Source organism: Aspergillus ruber, assembly GCF_000600275.1.
Source record: "Aspergillus ruber CBS 135680 unplaced genomic scaffold scaffold00003, whole genome shotgun sequence".
NCBI classification, from domain to species: Eukaryota; Fungi; Ascomycota; class Eurotiomycetes; order Eurotiales; family Aspergillaceae; genus Aspergillus; species Aspergillus ruber.
In genome coordinates this window covers 266,406-282,970 of record NW_024467299.1, presented here as the reverse complement: position 1 = coordinate 282,970, position 16,565 = coordinate 266,406, and the positions used below count along the sequence as shown (strand labels likewise).

Below are 16,565 nucleotides of genomic sequence, written 5' to 3'. Positions count from 1 at the left end.
TGACGCGTCCCTTTGTTCACGCACTGGAACTGCACTCCAGCCGCAATGGAAATTTTCCCCTCGTATTCCCATTATAGACTGGTCTAGAAAGACGTTGCATTCACTTCTCCGTCCCCCAACCCGGCACTGAGCTGAGCTGAGTGAGCCCCGCGAAATTATGTAGAGTCATCTTCCTAGAAAATAGACCTCTCTCTGATCGTCCACTTCTGCTCTACTCTGCACAGTAGACACCAATATGGACCTCCCAAAAGGCCTCGTGACCACATTCCCCAGAATCCCCTCCCACCTCGAAGATCCCAATGTGATAGACGCCCTTGATATCGCACGGTTATGGAAAGGTAAAGCCCACCCACTCTCCATTGACGATAGACTTTTTTTGCCTTTTTTTCCTTTTTTTTCTTTTTCCAAATACTAAGATCTACAGTCTATCACACAAACCCCGCAGTCCACAATAACGACTCAGGTCACCGCCTGGAGAACTTTTTCTGGAGAGTCTGGGGCAACGAACGTTTGCGGTGTTCGTTGCAGGGAGAGACGCTGGCCACGCTGTTTGTCAATATTGCTGAGTCCCAGGCGCGGAAATTCTCGTCTTCTTCTATTGTGAAGTTAAAGCCGTTGGGAAATGTATTATTGTTACTCTCTTTTCATTTCTTCAGGAGATCTGGCTGACGAAATGAAACCCCACATCTAGATGTCCAGCGAAGTTACAATCTCCGATGTCAGCGCCCAACTCCCGCCAACACCACCAACAGAGGAAAATGAGTCCGACAATGTAACAAGAAATTCAAATGGAAGATCCAACTCAGATCCAATTCCAAATGCAAATGCAAATATACGAGATCCCCTCCCACCTATTCTCAAAAAGCCAAAATCGTTAAACGGCAACGGATCTCCTCAGAAAAAGGCACGGTTGCTTCTCACCGGCATTGGTGGCCAGCATGTCACCCGCAAGCCATCTAACCCGTTGACACCAATTTCTCCTCCGCCGTTTGCTGCCGTTTCGAAGGAAGGGCAAAATAGCACTACAGCAACAACCACAACAACTGATAATAATACTGCTACTGATACTAATACCACCACCAACACGACTGCCGCGACTACCAGAGGCCAGTACCAGTCTCAGAAAAGACCACATTTCGTCGCGAGCAAAACAAACAAGCGCAGACCCGTTCTTGGGCGGCGCAGGACTTCGCAGACTGCCGTTCCGAGATATGAGGCGAAAGGTGATTATTTTGCACAGGGGAATGCAAGTACACATACCAATACAAGCACGTGCATGAACACCACCACGAATACGAACACGAACACGAGGACGACTGTTGGTTTCAGTCGGGATCATGATGATAGTGACTTGAAGGAGCAGAAGCCAGCTAGCCCGGCTGGTGAGGAAGAGGTAAAATATTGCGAAAAGACGACACAAAAAGAGTCCTCGGATTCGGAATCTCCTGTTCCTCCTGACCAGAAGAACCAGCAAAGCAAGCAAAACGAGCGCACAGAAAGCCCTAATGAACCGCAACCGTCAAACGGTAAATACGCCAGCCCAGATGGTACGTCCCTTACACCACGATCTTCATCTTCCATCCTCTAAAATGTTCACTAGATCCCAACCTCAAAAACCTCCCCCCAAACCTTGTCTCCAACCTCAAACTCCTCCTCACCCAACAAAAACCAACCACCAACGCCGCTGCCACTAAACCCAACAACCCCAAAACACGCCCAAAACAAATCCCATACCCCAGCACCACCACCAACGCCACCACTAACCGTCTCAACAATCACGAACGCGAGCACCTCCGCCGCCTAAAATCAACAACCTACATCCACCAGCTCCAGCTCCAGCTCCAACAGCACCAACAACCAGCAAAGCTCGTCGACGATCATTTCCGCGTGCGCTTTGTGGAGGAACTTCAGCGGGAAGAAAAGTTTTTGAATGCGGTGAATTCATTACCGGAGGAGGAGAGGAGTGCGGTTTTGGAGGGGCATAGTGGGCGTTCAAAGGCTCCGAGACTTCCGAGGACGTCGTGGGTTGAGGTTACTGGCGGTGTGGATGCGGGTGTTAAACGAGAGGGGAGTGTTGAGACGATAGGGACGATTCAGCAGGAACGTTCAGAAGCTGACACAAACGATCATGATGACGGATGGTCATTTACAGGTGAAGATGGCGGTGGGTGGACAGCTGATGATGCGCAGGATAACTACCCTGATACGCAGGTGGATGCTGTTCCGTTCAAGTTCGAAGGCATGTCTTATACTTCATCCTGGCGGGCGGCATGTCGACTACAGGTTCCAGGGCAGTTGACGGTTATGCTTCGTGCTGAGCAGTACGGGTATCGAGGGGATACAGGAGTAGTGGATAGATCATATTAATGAATGCATTGGTCTTGATAACTTAGGGTCCAGCCCGACATCCTCGTCCATGTAGAAAACACCACCAAATAAAATACAACCCGAGTGTCCATCAAATAAGATACAGACCCATTACGTTCCCAATCTCTTTCCAACCCCAAATTCCATCTCATCATCATGCATGAAGTCCCCACATATCCGAACAAGCAAATCACTCATCACCCCCCTTCTCAACATCCCCATTCCCACTTGTATCGGAACCACCAGCCCTAGCCTTCCACCACCTCACTCCAAACCAAACCATACTAACCCCCCAAACCCCCCAACAAACTAGATCCACCCAAACAGCCCTCCACATCTTCCCCTCATACCCTTTAGCATGATGTCCTGTAGCCAAAAACATCTTCCCAAAAATCCCAAAACAAATCAACCACAATAAACACACGACCCCCTCCCACGCAAACAGACAAATCCCAACAACTCCCGTCTCAGCACAATAAAACGGCGTCGTCTTCTTCTTCTTCGTAATTCCCAAATGGATCAAGTACAGCAACGCCGAAAGCGAAGACAAAACACCAACGATAACAGCGTACAACCAACGCCCGTCGATTCCCTCGTCCGAGGAAGTACCCGAGATATCCTGGCCGTAGAGGCCGACAACAGCGAGGCCGAGGGCGAACTGGAGGAGGCGGAGGAGGATGTCGAGGATTGTTTTGAAGGGGTTGCGGGTGCTGGTGTTGATGCCGCTGGCGTTGTCGAGGGAGAACATTTCGGTAGTTGTTCCAGTTTTGTCAGTGGTAGAGGGGACGGTTCCGTCGGCGTTCTTCTTGGCTTTGTGCTTTTTGGCTTGGGAGACGCCGATTTTGAATACTTTGTAGAGGAGGAACCACATTTATTGTTCTTTGGTGGTGTTTGGTAGTTGTATAGGAAGTGGTAGGTAGATATGCAAGTGCAGGAATGGCGATTGGAAGGAATTGGCTCAGTCGAATTGACTCAGAAAGCAAAAGCGAAGATGTAAGGAAGGGACTATGAGACAATAGCGCTCCAGCGCTGCTTCTCTATTTATTAAGTAGTGTGGTCGAGGGAAAGGACGAAGAAGCGATAAATGGGTATAGAACAACGACAATGCCGACCACAATGGACGTCTCTCAATAGTCAAAGAATGAATGGAACAATAGGATATGTATTGGAAGAAGTGAATGCAGAAAAAGCGTTTCTGGGGAAAGAAAGACTGAGTTGATTGATTTCAATTCATTGTCTGTTGGAGGGTGTATATATACACAAAGGATGTCCCTAGCCAAGAACAGAACTACCATTGTTTCTAATTCTGGTCCTACTTACTCTGAATCAAAGAGTCGTCCTATCCAGTAGTTCGATAATCATCTGCTCAAGGTGAAACGGTGATGTTCTTCGCGCGCGCTAATTTGGCGCCGGGCTTGTTTAGTAGTTCAGCAATCAATTTTAAGACTACGAAACATTCTATGGTTGAACAGGGTAATTTTAGCTACACAGAATGTCCATTTCAGCGGGTAATCATTCACATTTTCAAATTCTCTGTCTAGTACGTACAGAGTATACCACTAGTAATGCTAGCCCTTTTTTCCGCCAAAGTAGGCCTGGGCCTAGCCAGAATCTCCGTTATTCTTTTAATAACATCCAATGTCCAATCGTTTCATATCCCTGCAAATACATTCCAAAAGTACTGACACCAACCCAGTCACTTCGCGCTTGACCCAGATATGTTCAAATGCCTGATGCTGACATGATACTCATCACAATATCGAAATACGAGTGGGAATTTTGTTCATGTAATGAATCATGAACTTCGAAATCAAGAAGTGAAGAAAAATATAAGAAAAGGGAGGGGAGGGGTGCGAGAGAACAGAGAAGCAAAACAAAGGGCTAATTGCATGCTGAATTAAAGGACATAAAATCCGACATGACTGACGCATAACACAAAACAAAAGAACGTAAAGGAAAATAAAAGAAGCAGAAAGCAAATGCAAAAACAGCTTCGACCCCATTGACAGATCGAGCACCATTGGCCAGGTCCAGCCCGCGCGAGCAATGGACGCGCAGCGGACGATCTGTGGGCCATTGGCGCCATTGTCATGGTGGTCGACTCGTTTCTGAATCCATTGCACCAGGCAGAACTGTGGAGTTCGCGGGCATCCTGGGTTGATGCTCTGGGGGTAATGGCGGCTTGAAAGAGGCGGGTGGCGGACCCGGGACGGGAGCCGGCTCTTCATCATAATCATTATAATCATCTTCATGGCCGCCTCCTGACCCCCCCGCAGACGAATGATCGACAGACGCACGATCGTAGCCGGGCTGAGCCGCGGTATTCTTTGTTGCATTTTTGGTGGCTTTTTTATTCTTCCGCCCCTTCATTTTAGCCTTCTCGAGCAGTCTCTTTTTCTCCGCCAATCGCTTCCGCTCCTTGCGATCCTTGATCTCATATTGCCGAATCAAAGCCTCTGGTGGACGACCAAAGATACTCTCATACTCGCAAAACTCGCAAATCCAGAGATCTTCAATGCTCGGAGGGTGGTGAAGATTGGCATACTGCTGCTGGATTTTTCGTTGGCGTGCAGCCAACGCATAGATACTGCCCGGGGACCGCTTCTTCTTCCTGCCAGCGTTGGCCGGTTCGGGAACGGACCCTTCATGAGGTTGTTGCTGCGCCTGCGATGATTGCTGATATTGCTGATTGGCTTGTGCCGTCATACTTGGGCTTGTTTGTGTACCCTGCGTGGAAAAGCTTCGGGGATTATGTGCCATCGCGGAAAGGGGCGAGGTGGGCGAGCGGAGCTGTGCGGAGAAGGTGCTTTGTGGCTGCATTGCCATGCCTTTGGAAGAGTTCGATTCACAAGTGAAGGTGAACTGGGTCTTTGTGGGCGTCGTGGCATTGTTTTGCTGGTCAAGCAAGCTGGCATTACTAAGGCCCCTTGGCGGAGAGGAGACCGCAGCAGCGTTTGCGATGGCGGCCGAAATGATACCTTGGCTTGAATTCCTGGCGGGGTCACCTGCGGACGGGAGGAACATGTGAGTCACACTATTCACGCCAAAAGAAAAGAACAGGGGAGAACGGGAGTACCTGTTGTTCCTGAAAGGACAACAGTCCGCTCTGACGAGATGGCAACCGACCATTTACAAAACCAATTTGAGTTTGGACTGACAATGGAATTTTTCCACTGCCACTGCGAGGCACCTGGCGCCCAAGGCGGCCTCTGCCTGAACCGGAAACCCCGCTCCCAACCGGAGACGCCGGATTGCCCACACCATAATAAGTCAAAGTATCAGCTGTCATTGCGGAAGGCGTCGACGGTGCCGATGTCGCGAGACCCATAGCAGAAAACTCTGGAGACAAGCTAGAATGGTTATTGCCCATGTTCCCCGGTGTTGGGATCTTGCGTTTCTTCTTGTTGTTGGTGTTCTCGAAGGCATCATACCCATCAGGGCCTGCTGAAGCAGACTTGATTTGACGGGCCCCTTCTCCGTTAACCGGAATCCTCTGGAGGTGAGAGCTCGAAGCCGACGGAGACAGAGAAGCCCCCCGGAAACCAGCACTCCGCCGTACCACAACAGGACCATCCTCATCAGCGCTGTCACAGTCACAACTTACGTCATCCTCATAAAAGTGATGCCACGAGTTGCAGTCTGGACATTCATGCTCCACGGACTCCTGTACATAGACCTTTGAGTCATTCTCAACATCCCCGCTATCTATCGGCACGCCGTGGAAGACTTGGGTTGCAGCGGGCGTCGGAGGATATAGAATCGAATCGGCGGCATCGAGGGATAGACGTGAGCGCAAGGTCCGTCTGGGGAGAGGTCGGATTAATCGGTCTGGATAGACGGGTGAAGGTGTATCCGCGGCCGAATTGAATGCCCCATCTATAGAGGGGTGATGTCGATCAGTAACCGAGGCACGACCAGAGCAGAAGCAAGCACTTGCTTCCTGCCCCTTCTGTGGGAAATGAAAAGGCAACATACTCAACGTAGCTGTAGTCATAATGCAGGCTGCCAGTTGTGATCTTTCCATACACAATCACAGCTGAAGGCCAGTCCACTACTAGTGGAGATCACCGAGTCACACACTTTTTTTCACTTCTTTGCCTTCTTTTCTTTTGAGTAGTCGTTTTCACGTGTCAAAGTTGAGCGAACGTGTATGGATGCATCAAAGGAAAGAAGGGATCCGGGGAAATAATTCTAGGTCCGGACTGTCTTGAGCCACATAGTCAGTGCCATGTTGTCCATGCCCACAACTAACGCCCGCGAAAGTATAGGGTAGACGCAAATGAAAAATATAAAAAAAAATAGCCGGGGGGCATTCTTTTCCAACAAGGCACATTTAATGCACAACTCCGAATCCAGAGAGATTTGGACTTACACACAACAGGAACCGAGAATCCGCCCGTCTCCATGCAGAGTCTGAGAACCGAGAAAAGGAGAGGCACGCTACAATCTCAGAATGAGACGAGGCATAAGAAATGCAAAAAATGCAAATGCTGCGGGAACAACAACAGGCGAGAAAAGAGTAGCGCCTGGGGAAAGGAAGCAAATGCGAGGGGGGGGGTTGGTTTGTAATTATCTGGAGAGTTGAATGTGGAGGGGACGAGAGTCCCCAATGTGGAAAGTCAAGATGCCACCGCACTAGTCCCGATTAGGTAGTTCTGATGACTGCTCAACACACACCAGAGACAACGATTGTTCTTTACTCCGTACGGACGAGATTATAGGGAGGAATATAGAAGAGTTATTGAATAGAGGATATGCTTTATAGTAGCTACGCTTCACTACTCAACTTAAAATTTTGGTACCTGCAGTAACCCTCGGGAAGCTGCCCTGTGTGGACCATCTGGAGAGGGCTCTTATGCGCAAGTGGCAGTCAATCTGCATATCCCTGTACGTATATCCTCCATATACCTGGATACCTGGGTGTCTTTGTCCTGATTGTGTAAGTGATATCCATCCCGACCACTGGACGGCTACCGGGCGACACGCCCGTCAGGAACGCGAAATAGCTAGGCGAAGCAGATTGTACCACCACAGCGGATCTCATACAGCTCGAAGTATCGTTGAAATACATATCAACTGACTCTGATTTTCGTCTGGAATCCATCCACGGTTTTGGCTGGTTTTAGCTGTCTGACGCCGTGATGACCGGGTAACGGCAAAACACCGTCAACTGTTGCTCTGTCTCTGCATCATGCAACTTTTCGGGGCCGTCACGTAGGCTATCGATTGGCATAGCTTCGATCGCCCGGATATACTTTCGTCATTCGCGATATAGAGGGGAAAGGAACGAGGGAGGTTCAGTCGCGTCGGTTGCGCGAAGAAGCGGGGTTTTGCCGGCACAGCAGGGAGCATACCTATCGCTATCCAGAAGAGTCAGTGTCTGGAACACAAAAGAGAATCTTACTTCAATTCAAGTACAAATCATGATTATTTCCATTTTCTTTGCGTTGTGAACAGTAAAAGGAAGCAAAGCGACTGCTAAATGCGGCGAGTGGTAATTGGGGAATTACCCGCAACAAGAAATCCGCGCCAGTCGGTCCGCTTCGCTCTCAGTCCGTTCCTCGTCCTGCTGCTACTGCTCTCGCATTCTTCTTCCTCTTCTCCTCTGCTCCCCCGCTCTTCGTCTCTCTTCCCTATATACGTTATCCTGCCAGACTATGTAGTCCTCGGCTTTGTGTCATGAGCTTGTTTTCGCTGTTTTGAGCTCTGCTTGTTCTCTCCTATCGCAATTGCCTGCTTTTTCTCTTTGCACTCGCTGCAAAAGCTCGTCTCTCCACCGCGTGCGACAGAACCTGCTCACGAGTAGTGTCTACGTGATTCCTTCATTGTTTCTATTCGTTCTTATAATTAATCACTTTCGTCGACTGCAGAGTCCTCTCCTATCCTTATTGCGTTCCTTCCCCGTCATGACGCCTCGTCGCTCTTCTCGAGCCCGCACCTCCCAACCCTCGCCAGCCGTTCTCCAACATACCAACTCCTCTAGCTCCTCATCCTCCATGACTCGAGAAAGAAGCACCCGTTCGAATCACAAAATCTCCTCTCCTCGGAGATCCTCCACCCAGCGGTCCCAGTCCACCGACGATGTCGATCCGAAAAATGACTTCCCACAGACGCGGCAGCGCCGCGCCCGAGGAGATGAAGAACAAGACCCGCTGAGGCCTGGAGAGGGTGAGGAATATGAAGAAGAAGGGGATGAAGAGGAGGAAGAAGAGGTCACTCGGTGTCTCTGTGGACAACAAGAATACCCGGGCCTGCCGCCCTCCCGTCGAGAGACCTTCGGTCGCAATGGTAGGGACGAGAGACCCTCGCATCTGCCAAATGATGGATCAGACTTGATGTCTGATGACATTGGCAGTATGTTCATCCAATGTGACGCCTGCAAGGTCTGGCAGCATGGCGGTTGTGTGGGAATTATGGATGAGGCCATGAGTCCTGATGAATACTACTGCGAAGAGTGTCGGAAAGACCTCCACCAAATAAAAAATGAACCAAATGGGTGAGTATCTGTCTTCCAATGTTTCATTTCCTCTTTTGGATTTCTTTGGTTTCTTTGTTGGCCTTGAAGGGCTGGTGGCCTTTCTTTTGCATATTGGCTCGCTTGGACGCCTCTGCTGTTCTCTTTATGAAGCTCAACTGTTGCTGTTCGGTACTTCGTGTAGTACTCTACGCAGCACTTCCATCATCATTTGCAACAATGCGGACATCTCGCTTACGGTCTTGCAGACAGCATTCCTCCTCATATCTTCCTGTCGCGCCCCCCTTGTCCCCGCCTGCCTCTTCTCGAGACTCTTCCAGAGACAATAGCTCCAGACGGTCGAAGGACTCCAAATCTCGACAGAACGAATCCTCAAGCATCAAACGCCGTTCGACGATGAACAGTCGCGATGCTGCATACGACGAAGAGGAACAGCTTCGACGTGCGATCGAGGAGAGCAAGGAAGAAAATAAATCGACGGCCGATGAGGTCGCAACCCGCAGAGGCAAGAGAAGTCGAAGTGATAGTGAAGCGTAAGTTGACAATTGGTGCAATGAACTGGACGTTTTGCTAGAGTGGTCAAGTGCTGACATGCTTTTTCCTACGTCCAGCTTTAAACAAGTGCCCAAACGACCACGTACTAGCTCCCCGTCTCCAACCGCCACTTCTAAACAGAGCAATTCGATATCACAGCCCGCATCTGAGGATGAGTCGAAAGCAAAAGCTGCCACCAATGGCGCCAAGAAACAAAAGACAGCATCACGAAACCAGCGCGATAAAGAAACCAAAGAGCCAGAGGAGCCTGAACCTGAACGTCCAGATACTGCCAACCGTCGGAAAGGACGGATAGATCGAAACGATGGTAAGTTGTAATTCCACAATTCGAAAAGAACACATCCGATTGCAGAAGAGAGGCTAACTCAATGAAACCGCAGAATCAGATCATGAGGTCGGTTCTCCAACGAAACCCGTGGTTAACGAGCCCGAACCCTCGCAACCCAGTCCAGGCACACCAGCTCCTTCTGCAGCACCAGAACCAGCGCCCTCTCGTCCATCCACGCGCAAGTCCGGGAGGCCACCTGCGCGTCGCGGTGGTCGCGTTGGACGCAACCAATATACACGGGATCGGGACATGAACGGGAATGGGCTTGACGTTGGCTCAACAAATTCCCCGCGGCGGGGTGTGTCACATGATAACGGCGCAGACTCGCCGCGGCCGCATGTCAATGGCGGCGAGTCGGGGAAACCAAGTCGTCCACGGTATATGCATCCACAACGGACGACGATGAATGAGATGAAGCGTCGTGTGGCTGGGATCTTAGAGTTTATCTCCCGCATGCAGGTCGAGATGGCAGTTGCGGGGGAGAATTCCAGTCTGGCGGGCAACGGCGATCGGCTAAACGGTGCCGCAGGTACAGCGGACCTAGGAGAGGTCGGCATGCCACCATCGACCGCCGCCAGCGAGGGTGGGGAATCCGGGCCAGCAACAGACGGCGAATCTCAACCTTCGAAGGAGAAAGGGTTCAAGGAACTCAACAGCCTCGAAATGATGGATGTGCTCACGCGCCATCTTATGAAATGGCAACAGGAGTATGGCAGATTTGGAGAGAGGTGACCTTCACCTTCCTACCTGTCTCCTCACTTGCCCCTCATACACTTACGCCTCCAAAAGCCTCCTCTATCCCCTTCTCTATATATCATGCATTCGAAGGGAACTTTTCTTTTTCTTTTTGCTGAATATACACGATACACGATACCCTGTTTTGCTACCACTCCGTCCCACGCGCCATGGGGAAATTATATGTATACTATGTCCGCACACTTACGCTTTTTGAACCGACCATCATCATGCTTGCTTACTTGCTTTCTTGATCTATTCATCATGGGATATTCATACCATTGGATCTGGCGTCTGAGATTTGGCTTTCGCTGTTCATCGCAATGCAATTGTTCTCATTTGTTTCCGTTTGTTTGCAAAAATGGCTGCGTTGGGGAGTTTTGATCTGTTGCCTGGTCTATCGGTTGGTCATTTGTTGGTTGTTTGGTCATCTTAATGGAAATATTTAATTTGATTCTGTTTCCTGACTCAATTGTTTTGTTTCTCTCGGTCGCTCATGCTATGATTTATGCCACCTCCATTAACTCAAATTGACTATGTATCTACGGAGACTTGCTGCTGTCCAGTATATCCTCAAAGCACAATGTCTTGTGTCCTCTTTGTGATCATCGCCTTCGCAGTTGGATCTGTATCCGTCTCCTGGCCAAAGGACTTGTCTGCTTTGTGACCCTCAGCCGTGAACTTCCGATCATATTTCATCAGCAGGTAGATCAGCACGACCTTGATCTCATTCCCGGCAAAAAATGGTCCGGGGCAAGCATGCTTGCCGTGACCAAAGACGAGATGCTCGGGTGAAGTCGAAACGAATTGCCAACGGTGCTCATGTCCAGGTTGCTAGCGCATCTCAACAAACCGACTCTGTATTTATGTGGCTCGGGAATAGGCCTTCATCATACATCATGTCGATGCTAACCATAGTAATAGCGCCTTTGGGGATCCGTGTCCCATCTGACAGAGTGATTGGCATTTCAGCGACTCGATGCATTGCAGCTTAGTGCGGAGATCATGACGTTAGCAATTTTTCAGGCTCGACGTGCCAGGGAACGGAGCTCGCCGATATCGCCAAAGTGGTGTCTCTGCGACTCCTTCATTACACTATCCATGAGTTTTAAATCATGCAGGGCCCTCTTTCACCAGCTCTTGTCACCCAAAACCAAGACAATCTCATTGCGCAGAGGTTCAAATATTCGGGATTGGTGCAAAGATCACCGATGAGACCGCTCACCATTTCGGTCGTGGCATGAATGGCGGCAAGTGAGAGACCAAGCTGAGCCGTCGCTACGTCGTACGGCTGTCCTTTGGCGGCCTCACCCATCCAGCCGATTGTGTCTGCCATCTTGGAAAGACGTTGTCCAGCCTCGCATGTCTGGCGATTATTCTCCCGGCGTTTCTCGATGACAGCGTTGAGGATTCTGCGCGTCTGGTCGAGAGTTGCTCGGAGCTGGCGGCATTCTGGCAGAAACCAATGGACAATAGGACGCAAGGAAAAATGCCATTGTCACAGGGTGCGCACAGCAATGAACGACTCAATGACGTATTGTTGGCTGATGTTGAGCCATTCCTCGTTGGTACATAGCTCCGGGCCGATGAAGACCCGTGATGAAATACGAGCAACCAGCTGCAGAAGCTTCGGTTTATATGTGATTTCCGTCCAAGCTGTAATAAGTTTTTATTTTGTTAGCCTGCAGAATATGAAAGAGATTACGCGAGGCAGGTCGCGTTCTAGCATTCTGCCCGGAATCTGAGAAGTCACCTACTTTCCGGCTCACCGAAGAGCTCACTGATAGCCTTGGATGTCTCGTCTGCTAGCCCCTCGGTAATAATATCTGTGGGATGGACAAACACTGTTAGTACCAGTCATACATTGGAGGCTGCCGAGACAACTTAACTGAGTGACTGCGTGAGCCTTCCTTTACAGTGTTGACGACAGCCTGAGATGAGCTGTCTGAAGTAAAGGGCTTGAATCCGGGGTATGACCCAGAGAATTCCTGGTCACACTTTCAGACAGGCTGGAGACCAAACGGTTGCAATACCACATACATTGGAAATGGCCTTACCAAAATGCAAATCAGGGTGGTTGCGTATCTCGTCTGCGAATCTGTTGGGTGGGACAAGCTTGGGCCCGATGTCCGTATAGACCTGGAAGCAGCTTGCAAACTACTGAAGCATAATCCACCACTCTACAGCCGAAGAATACGAATACCTGCCTGTCTCAGGCCCTGATCAAGGATTTCCTTCCCATGGGTGAATCAATTCTCCCGAGCCTTCGCAAGCCCCTGGGAATGGCCATCCTTTGTGTCGATGCCTGCTGCGCGAAATCGGGATAAAGCTGTGGTCCGCAGGCCGCATCATAAAGAAGCTATATGAGAATTATATTTAAAAATGTCCCAAAAATAGGAGATACCAGAACGTTGGTAACCAATTCAGGGACCATCTTGGCAGATACTGAGCTTGCGGGTAGCTAAAACTTTCGAATAGGGTTGTTAATGACAGACATACACAAAGTGAATAAACGAATGATGGAATCACCATGAACGGACAAATGCTGTTTATATAAATGGCTAATCTCACAGGGCAGCCCATTGTCAGCAAGGCCCAGAATAGCACAAACCGAGAGCTCCTTCACTTCGGAGTTTCGGGCATTGGGGGTGAGCGCTCCTAAATGTCCGTCCAGATCGCCATTGGCGTCCCGAAGGCTCCGTAATGCCTTTCCCAAGCGCGGGGAAAGAGTTCCGTACGTGGTCCAACAATTAAGGGGTAATGGAGCCGCCGGGTGTATCGGGCTTTTCAAGTTGTTCTTCTCCCGGACTATTTGAAAACGCGTAGAGGCAGATGCCAAATGTACAAACCATCATGATATTACTGTGGCTATTTCTGATACAATGGGTCGAGCTCGAGAACTTTCATCACTATCATCTCTTAATAATTGCCGCCGCGAAAGACGGCCAGAGAATTGGACATTGCAATGTCTTTTGATGGTATTGAGAGTTCAAAATTATACATTACGCGCAAAAAGTAAACAGGCGGTTGACTGCATATACATATGTACGTATACTTATTAAACCCGAGAACTCGGTCAGAATGGCAAAATCATTATGGTCCAACACACCCATCATTTGCTGGTTGAAGGAAAGCCAGTTCCCCAGCCACAGACCCTGCTGCCCCCAGTCACTTTCTTCAGAATCCTGGTTCTCAGCAATTTCTACGCTGGGCATGATTGAAGATGCCATGTGATCTGTTTCTTGCCCACGGTGGCCAATACTAGGCTGAGGCTGTAACCCAAGGGCACTCAAATGCGCATCCATCTCAGTTCGAAGCCGTACCTGCTCTCTTTGAAATAACAATGGTGACGATTTTAATCCATTATAGCGCACAGTGACACCGTGGAAGACCTGGAAGAGGCGATGATGTTTGGAAATGGCGTTGGAGTGCTGGCAGGTACATTCGATGGATTTAACGAAGACATGCATTCGACGCAAGCCCTCACTGTCTCCTGCCTCGATGGCATAGCAGAATATTATAATGAATGGGATGAAAGGCGTAAACAAAATTGTCCTAAGAGCACGAAAGTAAGCATGATAAATTGAAGAGGCCGATGACCGACGTCAGGCGGACAGAAGCAGTGAGTCGCAATTGCTCGAAGTATTGTCTCACAGCCGCGAATCCTTCTCCTCGACGAGGCAACCAGCGCACTTGACCCCCATGCCGAGGAAGTTGTTCAGCGAGCTCTGGACAATGTCTCGCAGGCGCGCATAACTCACTATTGCACACAAGCTAGTCACTATACGAGGCGCGGACAATATTGTGGTCATGGACAATGGCCGCATTTCTGAGCAAGGCACGCACAGGTCACTCTTGGAATCAAATGGTGCATATGCGCGGCTTGTGCAGGCTGAGGATCTATCCGCGGCCACGGGAGACTCTGAAAGTATTTCAAATAGCGCGGAAGAGACGAGCGAGGCAGATCTACCTAAGCTTACTAGTAAATCAACCCGGTACTCGACGCCGACAAAAGAGATATTGGACAAGCAGGTTAGTCGGTGTGATTTTGACGATTGGAAAAGAATAGGGCACCTTCACACGGTTTGGCGACTGGATCAATCCTCTCCGGAGTTAAAATGGACTTATATGATCCTGGTGCTGGGATGTTTGGCAGCAGGTATAAACATTGAAACAAAATTTCTGGGTACTGAGGCTGAACAGAATCACAGCTGCTTCATACCCTGGTCAAGCTATCTTGATGTCAAGGTTCATTGACGTGTTTCAGCTCACCGGAACAAAGATGCAGCAGAAAGGAAACTTCTTTGCCCTTACGTTTCTCGTACTAGGACTTGGCTCCCTTATTGTCTACTTCGCTGTCGGATGGTCATCGAATATCGTGGCACAGGTAGGACTATGCACGCAATTCCTGGATGAATATCGCTTTGACTGATTTGATTCAAAAACACTCAATCACAAGTACCGAAGATAAATCGTCAACGACATGCTCAAGCAAGACCTCGAATTTTTTGGCCGTACCGAAAACACCACTGGTGCCCTGACGAGCCGAGCAGACTCTTATCCACAGGCTGTGTTTGAGCTCATGGGCTTCAATGTTGCTCTGATATTGACTGCAACCATGGGTATAGTGGCTTGCTGCATACTGGCCTTGGTTCATGCTTGAAAGCTCGGCCTCGTGATCATCCTAGCAGGACTTCCGCCCATGCTGGTGTCCGGCTATGCTCGTATCAGAATGGAAGTTGCCATGGACTACAAAATATCGAAAACATTTTCATTTTCTGCGAGTGCGTCAATTGCTTCAGAAGCAGTAAATGCCATTAGAACAGTATCCTCGTTGGCAATCGGAACGTCAGTCTTGGGGCAATACACGCAAGAGCTAGACGATGCAATTTCAGCTTCTACGAAGCCGCTGTTTCTTATTATGCTTCCTTTCGCATTCACGCAGTGTTTAGTATTGCTTCCTAGCAAGCTTCTGTGCTTTTCGGCTTCTCAAGCAGTAAGGCGATACTCCAAAATTTCTCTGGATGCAAGATGCTAAAAGCTTCTTTCAGGCAACAAACGCAGCCAACCACATATTCTGGCTCGAGCAGCTTCAACCCACTATTCGCGAAAATGCAGAAAATCGTGACATTGGCCCTGACAACTTCGACTCACTCGATCTCGAAAAGATTCATTTCTCTTACCCAACGAGACCCCATGCTCGCGTACTCCGTGGCATTGACCTTCATGTAAGCCAGCCCTTACCCCCTCTCCCTTTCAAATCGAGTCACAAAGCATGTCAACTGATTTCCAGTGTAGATCAAAAAAGGCCAATTCATAGCTTTCGTCGGCGCATCCGGCTGCGGAAAGGACACCATGATCGGCCTTCTCGAGCGTTTCTACGACCCCATATCCGGCCGCCTCACGATCAGCGCCAGAAACTTAGACTCAATGAACCCACGACTATACCGAAACCAAGTAGCCCTCGTACAGCAAGAGCCCACGCTCTACCCCAGCACCATCCGTGAAAACATCTCCATGGGGACGCCGCTGCCCAACCAACTGCCCGGAACTGGGACTGGAGAAAACACACCATCATTCCCCGACAGCGCCATCGAAACCGCCTGCCGCGCTGCCAACGCACGGGACTTCATCTCCTCCCTACCCGACGGGCTCCAAACACCATGCGAGAACAATGGGACGCAGCTCTCCGGTGGACAGCGGCAGCGCATAGCGATCGCGAGAACATTACTACGGGACCCGCGCCTGCTACTATTAGACGAAGCGACGAGTGCACTGGACACGCTGTCGGAGTGCATTGTGCAGGAGACCCTGGATGGGGCGGCTTCGCGGGGGGGTAGGATTACGGTGGCGGTTGCACATCGGTTGTCGACTGTTCGGAACGCGGATCTTATTTGTGTTTTTGGGGGTGGGAGGATTGTGGAGGTTGGGAGTCATGTGGAGGAAGGGAAGGCTTTATCCGATGATGTGTGAGGCTCAAAATCTTGGAACGTGAGCTCTTTTTTTTTTTTTTTTTTGTCGTTCTATTCAAGCTCCTTAGTGATTATTATTCATTTATATATCCTATGTGTAACAATTGAAGTTTATTTATTTTATTATATTATA

General features: G+C 49.6%; 7 protein-coding genes across 7 annotated transcripts; 4 read left to right on the top strand and 3 right to left on the bottom strand.

Moving 5' to 3' along the window:
* Positions 1-143: 143 nt before the first annotated feature.
* Positions 144-2,653, top strand: EURHEDRAFT_408732 (GATA-like domain-containing protein). Its single transcript, XM_040780902.1, has 4 exons — positions 144-338; positions 425-624; positions 692-1,547; positions 1,601-2,653. The coding sequence occupies exons 1-4, from the start codon at positions 236-238 to the stop codon at positions 2,365-2,367; spliced, it is 1,926 nt and encodes a 641-aa protein (XP_040642083.1). The 5' UTR covers positions 144-235; the 3' UTR covers positions 2,368-2,653.
* EURHEDRAFT_374483 (uncharacterized protein) lies at positions 2,558-3,238 on the bottom strand (the record flags this gene model as incomplete). The annotated part of the gene is made up of 1 exon (XM_040778640.1): positions 2,558-3,238. The coding sequence occupies one exon, from the start codon at positions 3,236-3,238 to the stop codon at positions 2,558-2,560; it is 681 nt and encodes a 226-aa protein (XP_040642082.1).
* Positions 3,239-4,455: 1,217 nt separating this feature from the next.
* EURHEDRAFT_512648 (uncharacterized protein) lies at positions 4,456-6,361 on the bottom strand (the record flags this gene model as incomplete). Its single annotated transcript, XM_040786087.1, has 3 exons — positions 4,456-5,372; positions 5,410-6,243; positions 6,343-6,361. 3 exons carry the CDS (start codon positions 6,359-6,361, stop codon positions 4,456-4,458), a joined length of 1,770 nt encoding a protein of 589 aa, XP_040642081.1.
* A 1,472-nt stretch (positions 6,362-7,833) lies between these two features.
* Positions 7,834-8,298, top strand: EURHEDRAFT_408730 (uncharacterized protein). Its single transcript, XM_040780901.1, has 2 exons — positions 7,834-8,169; positions 8,238-8,298. Exon 1 carries the CDS (start codon positions 7,850-7,852, stop codon positions 8,048-8,050), a length of 201 nt encoding a protein of 66 aa, XP_040642080.1. The 5' UTR covers positions 7,834-7,849; the 3' UTR covers positions 8,051-8,169; positions 8,238-8,298.
* On the top strand, positions 8,274-10,457 carry EURHEDRAFT_374481 (putative transcriptional regulator (Cti6); the record flags this gene model as incomplete). The annotated part of the gene is made up of 4 exons (XM_040778639.1): positions 8,274-8,863; positions 9,091-9,375; positions 9,454-9,704; positions 9,778-10,457. The coding sequence occupies 4 exons, from the start codon at positions 8,274-8,276 to the stop codon at positions 10,455-10,457; spliced, it is 1,806 nt and encodes a 601-aa protein (XP_040642079.1).
* A 576-nt stretch (positions 10,458-11,033) lies between these two features.
* EURHEDRAFT_512646 (cytochrome P450) lies at positions 11,034-12,894 on the bottom strand (the record flags this gene model as incomplete). The annotated part of the gene is given in 7 exon segments (XM_040786086.1): positions 11,034-11,294; positions 11,314-11,450; positions 11,595-11,901; positions 11,974-12,116; positions 12,358-12,457; positions 12,501-12,617; positions 12,865-12,894. 7 exon segments carry the CDS (start codon positions 12,892-12,894, stop codon positions 11,034-11,036), a joined length of 1,095 nt encoding a protein of 364 aa, XP_040642078.1.
* A 269-nt stretch (positions 12,895-13,163) lies between these two features.
* Positions 13,164-16,433, top strand: EURHEDRAFT_399689 (P-loop containing nucleoside triphosphate hydrolase protein; the record flags this gene model as incomplete). The annotated part of the gene is made up of 10 exons (XM_040779949.1): positions 13,164-13,194; positions 13,287-13,505; positions 13,830-14,029; positions 14,235-14,492; positions 14,525-14,619; positions 14,664-14,847; positions 14,953-15,082; positions 15,152-15,456; positions 15,512-15,688; positions 15,759-16,433. The coding sequence occupies 10 exons, from the start codon at positions 13,164-13,166 to the stop codon at positions 16,431-16,433; spliced, it is 2,274 nt and encodes a 757-aa protein (XP_040642077.1).
* Between the last annotated feature and the right edge of the window lie 132 nt (positions 16,434-16,565).